At 37.8% G+C, this 18,206-nt stretch overlaps 2 protein-coding genes across 2 annotated transcripts; both read left to right on the top strand.

The window, feature by feature from the left end:
- The first annotated feature begins 437 nt into the window (after window positions 1-437).
- Window positions 438-7,388, top strand: snorc (secondary ossification center associated regulator of chondrocyte maturation). The gene is made up of 3 exons (XM_041803976.1): window positions 438-513; window positions 7,027-7,194; window positions 7,279-7,388. Exons 1-3 carry the CDS (start codon window positions 438-440, stop codon window positions 7,386-7,388), a joined length of 354 nt encoding a protein of 117 aa, XP_041659910.1.
- A 5,691-nt stretch (window positions 7,389-13,079) lies between these two features.
- Window positions 13,080-16,619, top strand: LOC121520200 (G-protein coupled receptor 55). The gene is made up of 4 exons (XM_041803571.1): window positions 13,080-13,142; window positions 13,184-13,202; window positions 13,781-14,538; window positions 16,413-16,619. Exons 1-4 carry the CDS (start codon window positions 13,080-13,082, stop codon window positions 16,617-16,619), a joined length of 1,047 nt encoding a protein of 348 aa, XP_041659505.1.
- Window positions 16,620-18,206: the final 1,587 nt, after the last annotated feature.

Below are 18,206 nucleotides of genomic sequence, written 5' to 3'. Positions count from 1 at the left end.
TTGTAGATCACTAAGAGGCATTTACATTTTTGATCAGATTTTTAATGTGTCATGGACTCCTTTTGCACTAAAATCCACTTTCTCACTCACTGCCTTTGAAGGATTTTGATTTCTAACATTCATTCTTATGCTTTTAAAATTCCCATCAAGAGTGAGCATGGCCAGGGTCAGCAGCTAACAAATGTTTACCTCTCACACCCAGCTATGTGGCCGGAGACGTTTGGGGAGGGTGTTGCCCTGAGATGATGTGCTCACAAAGTCCACACTGTCCAGACGGTCCTGTGCACACCTAGTCCCACCCCTCAGCTGCCTACCTCTCTCCCTCTCCTGTACTCCCCACTACTCTTGTCCTGCTCGTCTCCGGGGGTCATTTACTCAATTCAAGTTTCCGCTTGAAGACTTTTGGCTTAGCTTTGTCTGCGTCTCCCACAGCCACCATGGTTCACAGCAGCTGTATCTGTAGAGTCGTCCTCCTGGTGCTCCTCGGCCTCGTGGTGGCCCTCGTACACACAGGTAAATCTCCTTTAGAGTCTGAATGATGTTTTTGTCAGATTTTGTTGGTTTACAAGGATGATGTGAAAGTTACTGTTTAATATGGCAGAAAGATAACTCAAAAGAGGCAAGAAAGCCTGCGAGACAAGTCTGATCGAACATCTGGCTGTCACTGTGGAAATAAAAGGTGTGATGTGAAAGAATTGGAGCACAAACAATTAAGCCAAATGTATCAAGAGTGCATATAAAGAAAGTTAACAGCCTCATGTTTAAACAAAAATGGATTTTATTTGACTTAGACTTGTTTTACTTCATAACATTTTTAAATAGATAGGAGAAAGGTTTTGTCAAAAATGAAAAGGCCAGGGGCTGCACAGTTGTTAGCACTGCTGCTTCAGAGCAAGAAGGTCCCCGGTTCGCTTCCCAGTCAGGGCCTTTCTGTGCAGAGTTTGCATGTTCTCCCTGTGCATGTGTGGGTTCACTCTGGGTACACCAGCTTCCTCCCACAACCAAAAACATACTTGTTAGGTTAATTGGGGACTCTAAAATTGGCCATAGGTGTGAATGTGAGGGTGCCTAGTTGTCTGTCTCTATAAGTCAGCCCTGCGATTGACTGGTGACCAGTTCAGGGTGTACCCCGCCTCTCGCCCAATGACAGCTGGAATAGGCTCCAGCCCCCCCACGACCCCCATAAGCGGTATAGAAAATGGATGGTTGTTTGCTGTCAGTGGTTACATTGATCGTCTGGAGGTATTCAAATCCAAGTATATACCGTATATGTGCCGCTTTTTCCATGTTTTACACACACTAACACATCCACAGGCTGGGATGTGTGAGTCTGCAGCCTGATGTAAATGATGCACTTGTTGAGAGCTGTGAAAGCTTCTCTTTGAGAAACAGGATGACTCAGTTACTTTCAACATGCCTCGTAACTACCTTCTGCCGTTAGATTCAAGATGTAAACCTTAGCAGATTCACTGATGACTCCATCCCATGAATATGAGGAGAATTCAGAGCCAGTGGTGATGATGATGATGATGATGTTTTTATGAGCTGTAGAAGTTTTTACCACAAATATGGACAGTCTTGTCAGTCACTTACCTCTTTTATTTTGTAACATCTCTGAAATAAGTTCTGGAGACAGTAGAGCTGCTCTCATGCCCAGAGGTCACAGTAGAGGTCAAAAGGGCACCAGGACGACACGGCTAAATCATGAGCTGACAATGTCTTCCCTGTCCTGTGAAAAAAAAACACAGCTGTGAGATGTCACCTTTAACTTGGGACTGAAAAACCTTATATGATGGTAAAAATAGGTGCAGTGTTAAAACACTAAGCCAGGGTTTCTAACATTGAGGTGCTATGACAAAAATATCCAAAATATGTCTTTAAGCTACAGGACTTCAGGATAAAGATATTTTTGAATCTTTTCAACAAGTAGCTGAAATTTTTTATCAAGACAAATGTTTTCTGGTACTGAATGATGTGTTTGTTGTGTATAATATAATGTGTTTTTGAGTAATGCCATTGTTCTTGACCACAACTGAGTGACTGAACCAGCATGACCAGCAGCCTCAATGCTTGACTCAGCATGTAATAAGACGAGATGTGTCAAAGAAGAGGCTTGAGCAACACAATGTGACGATAACTCACACACTCTTGTGGACCTTCCTAAAAAAGGCTTATTTGTTCAACTAAGGCCTCATTTTTTTATCCTATGGAGAAGATTTACCCACCTTCCTCTCCTCCCTTCAGACTAAAATAAAATGTCAAATATCTTAGCAGGGAACTCTCTAAAACAAGTTTAAAAGGCTGACAATACACCACCGCTGTCATGTTGGGCTGCGCTGTTCAGTTTTGGATGTGAGGTCAGGCTGCTTTTCACACACACCCGTCTGTGCTCTTTGTCATCTCTCTGGCTGGTGTGAAATCCCAGAGGCCTGATGTACCAACAAATGGCCTTCTGTGTTTTTAGAGTCTGAAATCATCTTTCAGTGCAGTCTGCCAAGCTTTTATAAGTTTGGAGGAGAGGAGAGTATGAAGGCTCTTAATTGACAAGTGAAAACTCATCTCAGAAAATGTGACTTTGTGTAGTGTTAGCCAGCTAAAAGAGGAACTTTGGTAGTTACCAGGAAATAGAGCGGAAGCTGAACTAGATCACCTTTAATAACTTAATGGAAACTACCCTAACTGAATAAGTTTCAACATGTTCAACTTCAGCTAGCATAAAAAGTAGTTCAAATTAAAATGGCATAACTAGTTCAAGTCAACAAAGCATTAAAACTGATTCAAGTTAATCTAGAATTAAAACTTGTCCAAGTAAAGCTAGCATTAAAACTAGTTCAAGTTAAGCTAGCATTAAAACGTGTCCAAGTAAAGCTAGCATAAAACCAAACTCAATTTTAGCTAGCATAGAAACAAGTCCAAGTTTAGCTAGCGTTAAAACTTGTTGAAGTTAAGCTAGCATTAAAACTAGTTCAAGTTAAGCTAGCATTAAAACTAGTTCAAGTTAAGCTAGCATTAAAACTAGTTCAAGTTAAGCTAGCATTAAAACTAGTTCAAGTTAAGCTAGCATTAAAACTAGTTCAGGTTAAGCTAGCATTAAAACTAGTTCAAGTTAAGCTAGCATTAAAACTAGTTTAAGTTATCATTGCATAAAAATTTGGTAAAGTTAACATATCATAAAAACTACGTAGTTCAAGTCAACAGCATTTAAAAAAGCTAGTTAGCTAACAATAGCAGGAGTTAATAGTTTCCAGAAGTTATGAAAGTGATTGTTTATCTAAATTAATGACAAACAATAGAAAATTTATCATTTGCTGAAGAATTAAGATTATCCAAAAAGTAATGTTGAAAAAAAAATTGGAAAAGTTAGCTTAAAATAAAAAGCGTAGTTTTCCAAAATAATGAGAAGCCAATCCTTATTAGAGAGATTCTTATATAGAAAGCGTTTGGAGGTCAGCGGTTACACCTCAAACAGGATCATGTGATTGTGAGAACAATGTGAAGAAATAGTCTGAGATAATATACACAAGTAAATCTGGCTGACTTCATTAGCTTCATTTTTTATATTTACATACTAATATAGACAAATCATTTGTTGTTGAGGGATGTGGGCCACAACCTTAAATAATATCCTCCTGAGACCTGTGCTTTTGTTTGGAATGCATTTTAGTTGCTCTCACTTATCTGCAATAAGTGGGACCAGATAAGCTTGAAAGCTCAGGCTTGTCTTTGAACAAGGATTAGTTTTGACCAAAAATGATGTCCACAAAAATCTCCTGGAGGTCATTTTTCTGCAGAGAATACAGCACTGGATCTGTTTTGGCTGTGTGCTTGGCCAGTTGATCAGTTGCTCCATGTAAATTCCTGAATATTTTCAAGCAAATATGCAAAAAAAAAAAAAAAAAATTCCCCCTGAAATTTATTAGCAAAAAAAATGTACATTTCCCAAAATTCCATGAAAATGATGAAAAACTCCCCAAAACATCCGAACAATTTACCTGAAATTTTAGTAAAAAAAGAATCTTGAAAGTTTCAAAGGACACAACCTCCAAATTCCCCATCAAATTCTCAAAATTTTACAAAAAAATATCCAAACTTCAATGAAAGTAGCAAAATATTGCAACGCAAATGGCACCCCCAAAACTTAAATCAAATTTCCAAATATCATAAACACATTTCCAACATTTCCATGAAAATTCCCGAAAATTTCAAAGCAAATTCCACCAAATGTCCAAATAAATTCACAAGAAAATGCCCCAAAAAAATTTGGAGGCAAATTTCACTCAATCTCCAATGAAACTTTCCAAATAAAACAAACATGGCCCAACAAATTACATTTAAAAAAATGCCTAAAAATTCCAAACAAATTCCCAAAATTCCGTGAAAGTTGCTGAACGTTTCGTAGCAAATTCTCCCAACATTTCAATGTAATGTCAATGGATATTTTTGATTTTTTTCAAAATTCTAAAAGCAGAAAATGTTATGTCTTCATATGCAAATGCAGGAATAATAGCAAAGGATAAAAGCAGAAGAAGAGTGTAAGAGTGGATATTCTGAAATTAACTAATCTACTTTTCAATATGTTTTTATCAATTAGCCTAATTCACATAGTCACAATTTCAGGTTGCTGAATCTAAAATTATATATAATATATTATATATAATTTTTTGAAGAATTCCATCCCTCATGCATTCAGACAGCGAACTGCATCTTTACAACTCCACAGCTGTTAAAGATACACATTTAACTTCATCTGATTATTGTACGACCAAACAGACAGCAGCAGCAGGTTCCAGAACTCAGACATTTCAGAAAATGATGAAAAAGAAGTGCAATTTAAAATAAAAATTAAGGCAGTATTTGTTAAATTGAAGGCTATTCTTTTCAAAATAGTTGGTGGTTAGCCACAATAGTTAGCCACTGGGAGAAACAGATTGTATGTAACTTCGGCTATATCATCCGAAGTTCCACCCATAATCATATTTACGTTTGAGTGCCCAGGAATAAGATGAATAAGTAACGCTGAAACTGAAAAAAAAAAAAAAATACTGATAAGCAAATGACCTACAGACATTTAAAACATTTGGTCAGTTAAAATAACACACTTAAATGGTGGGCTAACAGAGAAAAAGGTTACTTGATCATAACAAATTAGCTGTGGAAATAATTAACTTAAATTGTGATTTCCATAAGCAGTTAAAACGGGCTAAAATTTTGGGCAGTGTAAAATAGTAATGTTTCAAATGATGATAAACAAGCAAAATTAAAAATTAGAATAGTTATATAATTATGTTAAACAACTAGATAAAATGTATGTTAAGTGGATATGTTAACTCTCACCAACTTAGAAGTACTTTAAGTAGTAATGTTAAATAACTGCAATACATTTCTACAATAAATGAATCTAAAATGTCTAAAGCTAATGAATTTGAAAAATGATCAGTGATAAAAGTTATAAAATGGCACAGAGTCTAGCAGGTCTGTTTGAGATTGTTTGATGGGGCTGTGGGTGTTAGTATCCAGGCACATCAGAAAGCAGCATTTGAGAAGCTAGCTGTAAGCTGGATAATGTACGTTTTTTGGCCTCAGTAATGTTAATTCCATTAAACAGAAATTTTAAGCTCAAGTAAACGTCTCCTTGTGGCAACAAACACCAACGGAAAACATTATGTTTTTATTTTTTGCCATCTTATTAAATCAAGCTGCCTAGAAGGTACAGCCTTTTACACACAGGGACTATTTAATAAACAAGTTTGTTTGACATGTAGTGCCCAGCCGGTGCCTGGTTTGGGCCTAGCCGGCTGTTACTGGTTGCAGCCTGCCGCCCTGCATGACCGCACAAGCTGCCTTTTGTGCCCTGGGCTGAAGGCCTCATTGATGGCTGAACTGGACGGAGGCCCAGGCCTCCAAACGTCCAGCCAGCTTCAGGACAGGAAGCTGCATACGACTCAGTCAACACAGCAGCATCAGAAAGCTCACATCAGAATTTACAAGCTACCACACCAAACAGGCTGCCGTTAAACACATCAGATGATATCATATGCACTGGATTCTTACTCATTGTCTATGCTTTTCTTGCTATCAGAGATATGTAACATCTTTGGAAAACAAGACTAACATCAGAGACGTAAAACAGGGGTGAAAGAGTTTATGGAGGGCATCGGAGGCTACAAAGTAAATATGCAGCATTAAATAACCTAAGTGTAAATATGTTTGGATTATGGTTTTGTTGGTATGTGCAGAGTGGAGGATAGGGTAAGTGAACCAGTGAGTGGGTGGGCTTGTGTAAGAAGAGTTAGTTTACTCAGTGAAGATGAGGATCACATTTTTTCCTATTTTTCTTTGGATTAAAAAAAGGAAAACTCTTGGCTGTTGAGCTCAAGATGACAAAAATCTCAGTCATTTTATATGGCTCTCCTTCAGTGGAGCATTTCTACAGATGAAGTTGGAGATGTGATTAGTCTCTTAAAAGAGCAGCAGCAGGCAAATTTGTTTCTCTGACTCCTTCAGAATTAGGAAAAGCTCCAGGGTAACTCTAGGCACAGATGAGGGGACTTTCAGGGGATCCTTTAAGAGGGAAAGAGAAACTGCAAGAGTTTAATCACTGCTTCAGTTACAAGCCTTCTGTGTACTCTAAAAAATAATTTGCCGAACATTGGTCAGAACATTTTTGGACAACACAAAAGCTTGGTTAGACCCTTGGGCAAAACTTGTGTTTCAAGGGGACAAAATGTCCATCCTCAACAAAGACATCCTTATACCCAGGCCTGAGACTTAAACCCATGGAGACAGAGCGAGGCTGTTGGAGTTATTACAGACAGAACCATGTATGCAGCTCAAGGCGTCAGTGCCCAGAGAAAATCAAACAGAGCCATTAGAGCAAAAGCTGTGCCTCATCAGTTAAATTGCAGGCTTAAGAAAACATGTTGTAAGTCAATAGTGCACGCTTTCAGTCCTTGTCAGTTTCCACTCTTAGATGACCATGTTAAAAGAAGCACAAGTGGTTAGTGTTTTTTTTTTCTTGGTATGCAGAGACAGTTGCAGACCCTGCCTTAACATCCAGAGACAACCAGGACACCTCGTCTGGAGAGCCACCCAGCGAGGTCACCACCAAAGACCCTTTCCACGACATGACAGAGCCATCTTTCACCTTCGACTACGAGGACGTCACACACTCCCAGACCATGGATGAGGAGGAAGGTAAAAGTCAGCTACCATCCAGAGCCACAGAACTGTTAAACATGTTTAAACAAAATAAAACTTTATCTCTTTATATGCATGCAGGAGTGCTGGGGCCTGGGGCCATCACAGCCATCGTCATAGCAGTCTTCCTGGGAGCATCAGTACTCCTCGCCCTGATCGTTATCACACTGAGAAAGTTCACTGCCTCCTAGAATGAATTAATCACATTTTTGTGTTTGTGTGTACATGTGGGTATGTATGTGACTGTGTACATGTTTGTGTGTTTTTGAGCGAATTTATAAGCCTAAAAGTGATTGTGCGGAAACATTTCTCTTTTGCCTCTAGATGTAATCTCTTTTCTCTTATCTCTTAACTCAGTCCTTATTTTTGTCTTGCTTTTCTGTAGATAGAAAAAAATGTGGCAGGTCCCTTGTCGTAATATTTGCTACTCCTGTTAACACACTGTCATTGACCAAATTGCACGGCAGCCATTGTCCTCTGCTGTTATCAAAAATTGTGGACGGGTTGTTTTTTCAGGTTACAAACTGTACGCAGGCATAGAATTGGACTGAAATTTTCATCTTACAGCTTCTTAATAATACAACACAAGCAGTGATTGCAAAAATGTTTCGGAGCATCGGGCCTTATTTCAAACCAAAGATAGCTGATCATCTTCTAGTTCTTCTAGTTGAATGTTGTCATGTTAGATAATCTAATGCTGCGCTCCATTACCTCGCTGGAAGTGACATCACACTGAGTAGACCACGTTCCAGTTACACAAGTTACTAACTCGTTGTGCTGAAGTTGCTCATGTTTCCAAGCTGGAATTCCAAGTTCAGGCGTTATACAGGGTGCAGATCCCACTGGCATCTTGAAATTTCCAAGTTCCGAGATCAACGAAAACACACCATAAGTTTTAGACCATTACGCCACATCCTAGATATAGTTTGCTGTTATTTGGTGATACACATGGTAGAAATTCAGTAAATCAGTAAATGGAAGATGCCAGGCCCACCCACAGAAATGACCGGGCCCCTTAAATGCTCAGAAAATTGGCCCTCCCCAGAATCCATTTTACAGTACCAATACATGCATGTCTAGCATAAGGGCTAGCTCCCTGGTTAATGTCCACCTCCTAGTTCTGGCTCCACTAAGATTTGGAGTGAACAAAAAAATGCTGCAGGGCTCAGCAAGGCTATATAGACTGACACGAGTAATAATGGGTAGCTAGGTGTAAAATAAAGGTTTTTTTTTTTTTTTTAATTTAGGATGGACCATAGGATGACGTTCATGAGCCTCTCCATGATTCTGGGCCCTAGAAAGCTTTTTTTTTCTTTTTTTTTTTTTTAATTCTTTATTTTTCAGTTCTGAAAGGCAGACATTAGAGCACATCATACACATGCAGGAGTAATGTGGCTGTAGGTTTTGTCCTGCTAGTTTGCTTTACCAGAAATGCCCCCAGATTTAAAATGTCCCATCATGAACTGAAAGTGCTTAGTTGCTCTGTAGATGCTATAATGTTTTTAAAAATGCAGAAGAGATTTTTGTAAATGCATAGCCAGACTATGCATTGTAAAATGTGATAATAACCATAAATAAATAACAAGCCAACCATATATCTTGCTAACATTACAGTCAGCTGACTTTACTGTTAGCTAAAAGCCAATATGTAAGCTGTCTAAATGGTTGATATTTTTGGCTAACTTCATAGTTAGCTAGGAATTTACAAATTGCATTTCTTAATGTGTAAACCATAAAGCGTACCATAACGTTGGCTAGGAAATGTTTCAGTGCTAACATAAGGAGTAATCAGACAGAAAGAGGTTATCAAATATGTTGTTTTAACATGAAGTAAGGCTGAAAGTCTTCAGAATTTCTAATCACTTATTTACTTGATGCTAATTAATAAGTTTGGAAAAAATTTCAGTGTAAGATTGTCATGTGTACTGTAATTACCAGTGTTTTTGCTTCCACCCTGAACATTTCATCACATGATCATGGCTGCCGTGTGAATATGGTGATCTTTTGTTCAAATGTTGACTGAAGTCACAATGTTAGAAACTGGCTGGCTCTTCCAGTGGAAATCATAGCATGTCCATTTTTTATTTGCTTTAGTATTTTTCTTTCTCTTTTTAAAGTTGTTACTTATTACTCTAAAGGGTTTTAAAAGTCTGTGAGTTGTTTGTTGCTTAATTGCTGTTAGCTATGAAGCGTCCTGCATGTTTTTGCTTTCATTTGCTAATGAAGTGTACCCTTGTTTTTCTTTATCCTATTTTCCCTCAACAAACAAAAAATAAATATAGGAGTGGTTTTGTGTCTCCATGGCCTACATGAGCCACAATAACCTCAAAAATGTCTCCCTATGTCACTTGTACAAGCTTCTTCCCAAGAAAAGGCCTTTATAATGAATGTAAACATGATAGCTGGTATTTGGTCTTACATACAGAGGAAATTTAAATTTAGAAAATGGATGAGTGTTTTGTTTTAGTTGTTTGTTATTGTCAAGGTTGGGTTTAGGTTTTATTGTTTTTCTCCTTCAATGCATGTTCTCAGCTGCCATTCACTCTTTGTCATTGAACTTTATCACCAAATTAATTTGCCTGAGAATAAAGTCTAATAAAAACACCATAAATCACATGCCAACAATTGTGACTAATGTGTGGTTTTTTAAAAACTCATGACCACTGAGTCAACACTGTGGACACAATTATTTTCATTTTCTATTGTTTCTATATTCATGCTTATTAGGAAAAAAGCATTATTTTTCACAGGGCTATTTACTTTTAATTCCTCTTATTATGCCACTCTGTTTAAATCAACATAACTATGCCACAGTCATGAGAAGGTGAATATAAAAGTCTCATCTAAGAAGATGACCTGATTCAGTCACACCAGCAGGTGGCAGTGTGGCTACTGGTCACATATGAAAGGGCTATGGTCATCCCTGAAAGAGAGTGTCCTAAAAATGTTTTTACCCCAGAACTTTATATATTCACTGCCGGCTGGTGACAATTCATATTTAAATTATCTTCTAAAAGCATCACTATGAATAAAGGATTAGTGTTACAGATAAGATGCGTGTGGGAGGGCGCGCTCATGTTTCAAATCAAGTCATCTCACCATCAGAAACCAGGAAACTCTCCAGGATCTATCTCCTTAGTTTCAGGTCAATATAAAGTGAAAGGACAGTGAAAACTTAAAACTAGCACGTCCTTTACAGACCACTGAGTCAAAAAATGATAACAGAAATCATTACAATTGAGTCATCCACCTATAAGGCTGTTATAAATGTTGGATTGATATCTTAATGCAGAGATAAGAATAACTACAAACAACCATTGATTGTGACTTGAAAACATAAAAACCTCCCGAAAATAGGTCACCTGCTTACAGCATTTTCACCAGACATATTTCACCATTCATTTATGTCAACACATTGAGCTATTGTTAAAAATAAAATTTTAACCCCCCAACAGAAAGTTGATGATTAACATCCATAAGATGCAGTAAACAACCACAACTGAGATACTGACTTATGTGGAGGTGGATTTTCCAGTCTGAGGAAACATAAAACCACAACACTTATGATCAACCTCACATGTCAGCCAACACCACATTTATTTCATTTCATGTTTTCCACAGCTAGGATTTGCTCTTTAATTTAGGATTTGTTGTATTCTTTTTTTTCCATGAAGAGCTAATATCAAAACCTTGCTGGGAGTTTATCTGCACCCCCGCTCTTCATGATTTCTAATCCAAAGTCCTTTTTTTATTTTGATGTATGATGCTCTACTCTCCTGTGAGGAGTTTTAAAACAGTTACAAAACAGAATAAAATTACATTGATGCCTGGATGTTATCTATAGAAGCAAACAACATAAGAGAAGTCAATCAGGGAATACTGATCATTTCTGTGAAGTTATGTTTAGTTCCTGTAAATGCTGCCATTTGGTAGGCATCAGAAAACAAGGTTAACGGCATGCTGCAGAGGCGGGCTGTGTTGACATTTCCTCTGCAGAGGTTTGCAGTTGCTGATAAGGTTGACTGTGAAAAGACAGGATGAGATTTTTAAAAAACTTAGCAAAGCTGATAAATTGGCCAGATTCAATGTCTATCATCAGACTGATCTATTTTGCAAAGCTTCAAGCGTATACAGTCATGAATGAAAGTACTGGCACCCCTGGAAGTTTTCCAGAAAATACATAATTTCTCCCAGAAATTGTTGCAATTACAAATGTTTTTGTTATACACATGTTTATTTCATTTATGTGCATTGGAACAACACAAAAAACTGAAGAAAAAAGCCAAAATTGACATAATTTTACACAAAAGCTCAAAAATGGGCCAGACAAAATTATTGGCCCCCTTTAAAACTGTGGGTAAATCATTTTATTTCAAGCATGTGATGCTCATTTAAACTTACCTGTGGCAGTAACAGGTGCTGGCAATCTAGAAATCACACCTTAAGCCAGTTAGAATGTATAAAAGTTGACTCAGCCTTTGTGTTATGTGCCTGTGTGTGTCACACCGAGCATGGAGAAGAGAAAGAAAAGCCAAGAATTGTCTGAGGACTTAGGAAGAAAAATTGTGGAAAAATAAGGACAATCTCAAGGTTACAAGACCATCTCCAGAGATCTTGAAATTTCTTTGTCCACTCTGTGTAATGTAATCAAGAAGTTTATAACCCATGGAACTGTGGCTAATCTCCCTGGATGTGGACGGAAGAGAAAATTTGACAAAAGAATGCAACACAGGATAGTTGGAATGGTGGATAAACATCCTCAGTCAACTTCCACACAAATTCAGGCTGTCCTGCAGACTCAGGGTGCAAAAGTGTCAGCTCGGACCATACATTGTCATCTGAATGAGATGAAGCGCAAAGAGAGTTTGCAAAAATGTACCTGAGTAAGCCTCAATCCCTCTGGGAGAATATTTTGTGGACAGATGAGAGTAAGGTAGAGCTTTTTGGAAACAGAATGAGGCCTACAAAGAAAAGAACACAGTAGCTACAGTCAAACATGGTGGAGGTTCAAAGATGTTTTGGGGTTGTTTTGCTGCCTCTGGCACTGGGTGCCTTGACTGTGCACAAGGAATCATGAAATCTGGAGACTATCAAAAGATTTTGGGCCGCAATGTAGGGCCTAGTGTCAGAAAGCTGGGTCTGCGCCAGAGGTCATGGGTGTTCCAGCAGGACAATGACCCCAAACATACCTCAAAAAGCACCAAGAACTGGTTATAGACAAGGGGCTAGAGAGTTCTGAAGTGTCCAGAAATGAGTCTGGATCTAAATCCCATTGAACACCTATGGCAAGATCTCAAGATTGCTGTTGCAAGAAGGCACCCTCCAACTCTGAGAGACCTGGAGCAGTCTGCAAAAGAAGAGTGGTCCAAAATTACATTTGAGAGGTGTAAGAAGCTTGTTGATGGTTATAGGAAGCAATTGGTTTCAGTTATTTTGAACTGGACAACATTTCTTTATATATATTTTAAAAAAGCAAAAAACGGCACTGTTTTTCTTGGTATGAAAAGTTGGTTTTGCTCCTCTCCCAACTGACTTCAATGAGAGTTAAAGCAACAAGCTGGCTCCACTGACCGTGAACGATGATAGCGGCTACAGTTTACACTCAGGGTGACACACTCCAACTATACAGTATGTTTTGTTGCACTGATTTCCCCAAAGTGAATATGACGGACTGAACATTTGTCTCATTACCCTTCTAGTGTTTTTTTCTTTTGAAAGGTTGTGCTCCCACCAAACTCCATTTATGGGGTGTTGCCCAGATTAATGTGAAATACAGTGCATTCAGAAAATATTCAGAGCCCCTTCACTTTAAACCTTTAAAACCTGCTGATCAACTTCGAGTTTGATATCATGGAACACACTCAATAAAACACATGCATGTTATGTGGCTGGAGTCAGGAAGTGGTGATGAAACGACAAAGGCAGAGAAAGCAGAAGTGTGTCTGGTACAGAGCAGACAGTCAGACAAACAGTAAATGTTCAGTAGAGAGACTGGCATCCCAGAGGTAAGAGCGCGGCTAAATTTATTCTACATATGATAGATTTTTTATTACTAAAACAGGATCAGTTCAGACTTTGTTAGTGTTGTAAACATGAACTGGTATTTTTGTTAATGTTCAAATTGCAGACCTGAGTTAAATTGTAAATACTCCAAAATGAGGGGATCTCAAGCAGAAATTCAAACAATTTACAATGTTGGTTTCTTCTTAAAGATATAGGTTTAATTTAAGTGGGATCATTTGTTGGTGTTTATTTAAAACTAGGCACACAGAAAAGATCAAACACCCACGCAATGTGTTTACTTTGTTTGGAAGTTATTGGATCTAAATATTTAATTCAAAGCAATAAGAAATAATTTTCTATAGATTACTCACTCATACAGCACATTGTCTTTCTGTATTTGGTCTTTACATTAAAAAGGGCACACACAAAAGTATGTGTTCTGATCTTATGAGCCTACATACCTAAAAGGTTTTATGTGGCTTGTCATTTGCATATCTCCCATGTTTCCGCGTGAGAACAAAGAGAAACAACAGGAAACACTGATTGACTCTGACACCATTTATATTTGTTTTATATTCAGACAGAAAGAGCTTTTCCTCCAGTAACAGCATGGCAGCCAACTGTTCATTTGAAGATGTGGACCATATGATGAAATATTTGGAGCTGGTTATTTACATCCCTGTCTTCATCTCTGGGCTGATTCTCAACATTGCAGCTCTATTTGTGTTCTGTGTGGTTCTGCGGAAATGGACAGAGTCAATGATATACATGACCAGCCTGGCTCTGATGGACTTGCTTCTCCTCCTTCCTCTTCCTTTCAAAATGCATGCCACAAACCACCGCTGGCCTGCAAACTTCCAGCTCCTCTGTTCAGTTCTGGAAACCCTGTATTTTGTTGGGATATATGGCAGCATCTACACTATCATGTGTATAGCAGTGGACCGCTGGATAGCCATCTGTCACCCGTTCAAAGCCAAGCAACTGCGTTCACCCAAAGCTGCTCTGGGGACCTGCATTGGGGTCTGGCTGCTGGTGGTGACCGTGATCTCTCCTACCATCTATCGCTTCAGGAGGGCTGAGGAGGCAGACTTCCACTGCTTCCACCAGTTTTCAGAAACAAGCTGGAGGCCCTCAGTGATCATCTGCCTGCAGGTGTTTGGCTTCCTGCTGCCAGCACTGGTAGTGATTTACTGCTCGGCTCAGACTATCTGGGCTCTAACGAAGTCCGGAAAGCAGAGCTCACAGAGCCAGGCCTGTGTAAAGATCATCTACAGCAGCCTGAGCGCTTTTCTGTTACCCTTCACCCCCAGCCACCTGGCCATCCTGCTGCAGTTTCTGGTGAGATCAACTGAACGTTAATGTTGACTGAAATTATTATTGATGCCTCTTAATGGGCAAAAAAAGCAAACAAGTCCATCTGAGACCAGAATGAATATTTCTAAATTGTTATTTATAATGGCTAAAAACTTTACCACGGTGTAGGTGTCAAACAAAGTCATTAACAGCACACTGCACACTTTTCTTTTATATTTCCCAAAGCCAGCAAGGGTTCACCTTTAGTGATATGATTTACATTCAGAGAGAAGCAGTAGTCCACTTTTTTCCCCAGAAAAAACCTCCTGCAAAGATCATAAGAGAAAAAAATAACTTTGACCACAAGGGGAGTCATAATCAACCAAAAACTAAACATCCCTTGCAGGGGCTTTAAATTATAAATAAAGCAACCTGATGTCTCATGAAGTTTGACACACTGACTATGATGTTGCCCTCTACAGACAGGACCTCTTTAAGTTGGCAACTTCACTCATGGTGCAAAAGGGTTAAATGGCCAAAAGCATTCTGGGAAAACTATGCAGATTAAGGGATGATAATCGAATAATTTGAGTACAACGACAAAATACTTAAATTGGGTACTGTAAACTTAAAACAAAAAAATTAGTTCAATCAACTCAGAAAATAGAATTGGATTCACTGCTTCGGATTCTTAAGTAAACTCAATTCTTTTAACCACCTTCTACTGTTTGATCTTACAGTGCTGTAGTTATAGGGGTTAAAGGTCAATGTCTTCAGCTGTTTTGGAGTTTTTAAATGCATGTTATTGATATAATCTAACAGCATTTATATTTTTTAATTTACATTTATTTCTGATCGCCAAAACTCAGCATTTATCTGTGCTCAAGAAGTAAAGGGTTTGAGCCATAGTACTATTATTTTTTTCAAACGTAGAGGAAATTGGAAATTGTTTGTTTTAACATACAATGTGAAAGACTTGAATCTTTTACAAGATCTACAACTTAAGACAGGGAATAATGTCACAAATGCATACCATGAATACAATTCCATTTTCAAATATTAAAAAGAAAGGATTGTTTCTTGGATGTGCCAGTACATCAGGTTCCCATTGTAAAGAGTATGACTGCCTTTCATATGATTTTCTTTTTTTAACTCGAAATTAAACAAATGACTAATCTCACCGAAAATGGAAACCAGGACAAGACTGCAAGGCTACAATAATGCTGGTGTCTACTGCTTCAATTAATTTTTACTTTTTTTTATACTATTTAATTCGAAGAAAACGACAAATTGGAGTGTTTATTTTCATGCTACAAGGAAAATAAAACTGATTTTAAAAATTAAAAAGTTAAATTATTTAGATATTAATCAGACACTTTTACCAACATGCATAGGTAATTGTTTGTATAAGTACAAAACATGGAACCTACCTAAAGTGTGCAATTTTTTTCTTTAATCCTGAACTACATGTAAATTATTAATGTTACTCTTATTATTTTTACTGGTGTAATTTTACTATGTAATAGCCCCACTTTCGCATCGATATGATACACAGGATGTGTGCTTTTCTTAGATTCAGGGCTCAGTCTTTCATAAGCAAACCTGTGAAAATGTTGTATGTATATATTACTATTGCCTTTTGGTCTCTTGTACCTAAGAATCAAAGACACACTTTTTCTTCACTTTACTACTTTATATATTGCCCGCTAATGTGAGCTGTTGTAAAAAACAAATTCTCCCAATGGGAGATCAATAAATGTGTAATATCTTTATCTTTATGTACGGCTGAAATAATAAAACTGGAGCATTTATAAGGTAGTTATGATCAGTCTAACATACTTGGCATTATTCTCATATTTCTTAATCAAAACTGAAAATAACTCACTGTTTTATCCATCTTACCCTTCTCTTAACTGCAGGTGCATCAAGGTGTGATAGCAGACTGTGAAAATAAGATCAGGATCAGCCTGTTCATACAGACAGCCATGTGCCTGTCCAACATCACCTGCTGTCTGGACGCTGTATGCTACTACTTCATCGCTCACGAGGTGAGGAGCACCAAACATACCTTCAGGCTGTCAATGATCGGCCAAAGAAGAGCAACCTTCAGCACCTCAGAGGTCTGAACGCCACACAAAGACAATCAAGTGTATGAAAATGTGTCTCAAGAGAGCTGTTGCTATAGAGAAGAACCATTTCTGTTTCCATCAGCTGACTGGAACCAGGGTTTGCACTGAGAGTATGAAGGTAAGAGGTCGACCTCCTAACCACAGCACTGAGAATGAAACTCAATTGCAGTTAAAGAGGAAGATCTGATAAACACCGAGACGTGTGGTCCAGAAACAGGACGCTGAAGTCTCTACTCAGACAGCTGTGACACCTTCATGTAAGTAGCAGAAGGAAATCAACTAAACAGGGGTTTACACTTGAGCAGTAATAGTTGACTGATGGAGGCTCACATGCATGGTGTGCGTAAAGAAGTCAAGACAAAGATATGAAACAGGCACTCATTTGGATCAAAACAACCATTTAAGAGGTGGATACTTTAAGGACTAACTGGACAGGGTAGACACAACAAATGCACCGGAAAACCTCTTATACAAGTTAAATTAACAGAAAAACATGCTTGTCATTAAGCTTTGACTGGTGAAAACCCCCTGCAACTGTTGTTGTATGCAGAGACTCGGTCACCTCAGGTGCTGAAGCTTGAGTAGTCATAGGTGTCCTTTCTCTCTAGTCTCCTTCTTGCACAGTCAGTGTGTGAGGACGGCCTGATGAAGGCAGATTTACATATGTGCCATTTTCCTTCCATTTCTTTGTGGTGGATTTAACTAAACTCTGGAGGATTTTCAGTGACTTAGAGGTTTTTTTTCTGATATTTATTGTCAGGCGTTTGTCTTTCCAAATCATGTTCAATTGATATATTTTAGCACAGGTGGACTCTAATCAAGTGAGTGGAATTTCAAGTGTTTTTGCAATTCGTGGAGGGTCAGGATAACCCTAAGTAAATGTGATATTTCAGGTTTTTTATTTTCATAAATTTGAAAAAGAAAAATTGAGATTCTACTTTAACTTTTTCATGATTGGGTAATGAGATTAGATTGAGTATAAAAATTAATTGAAATGACAGTAGCATCAGGCTTCAACATCAAAAGTGAATACTTTGTGAAAGCACTGTAAGTCTGGATCTGATTGCTTCTTGGTTTCGCTCTTCCTGTCATTTTTGCTTAATAGAAATATATAGCTTTTAATACAAATATCATTGATAAATAAATAACTGTAGAATCATATTCTGGTATAAACAAATTTTAGATTATATACAACAATAAACTGGTAAATTAATATATATTTTCCTTGCTTAAAATGGGATTTTTGACATTTATATCCTTAACAATTTCATTTGGAAAGAGACTACATAATGTATTACTACAGAAAATAATACTTTAAATTCAGATGAGTGGTACAATGCTCTACCTTTACATACTTGAATTCCATTTCATTATCTTAATTATGAACTTCTTCAAAATATTTTCCAGCACTAAACTTCAAAGCTCTTAAAGCTGACCCAACAAAATTAGGGCCCAGATTCATGAAAAAGTCACCTGAAAGTTTAGAAATGCAGATTGTCTGGCTGTGTTCGCTTATTTAATTTTAACAAAGTGTATATATGAGTTTATACTGTACGTGAATAACTGTGTTGGTACAATTTTATA

The sequence above is a fragment of the Cheilinus undulatus genome, linkage group 13 (genome assembly GCF_018320785.1).
Source record: "Cheilinus undulatus linkage group 13, ASM1832078v1, whole genome shotgun sequence".
NCBI lineage: Eukaryota > Metazoa > Chordata > Actinopteri > Labriformes > Labridae > Cheilinus > Cheilinus undulatus.
This window is presented reverse-complemented; position numbering and strand designations above follow the sequence as displayed.

Coding starts and splice junctions, on each gene's coding strand:
- LOC121520200 (XM_041803571.1), top strand. CDS start 13,080: ATGTGGCTGGAGTCAGGAAGTGGTGATGAAACGACAAAGGCAGAGAAA. Junction 14,539..16,412: donor CCATCCTGCTGCAGTTTCTG/GTGAGATCAACT, acceptor TCTTAACTGCAG/GTGCATCAAGGTGTGATAGC.
- snorc (XM_041803976.1), top strand. CDS start 438: ATGGTTCACAGCAGCTGTATCTGTAGAGTCGTCCTCCTGGTGCTCCTC. Junction 514..7,026: donor GGTGGCCCTCGTACACACAG/GTAAATCTCCTT, acceptor CTTGGTATGCAG/AGACAGTTGCAGACCCTGCC. Junction 7,195..7,278: donor GACCATGGATGAGGAGGAAG/GTAAAAGTCAGC, acceptor ATATGCATGCAG/GAGTGCTGGGGCCTGGGGCC.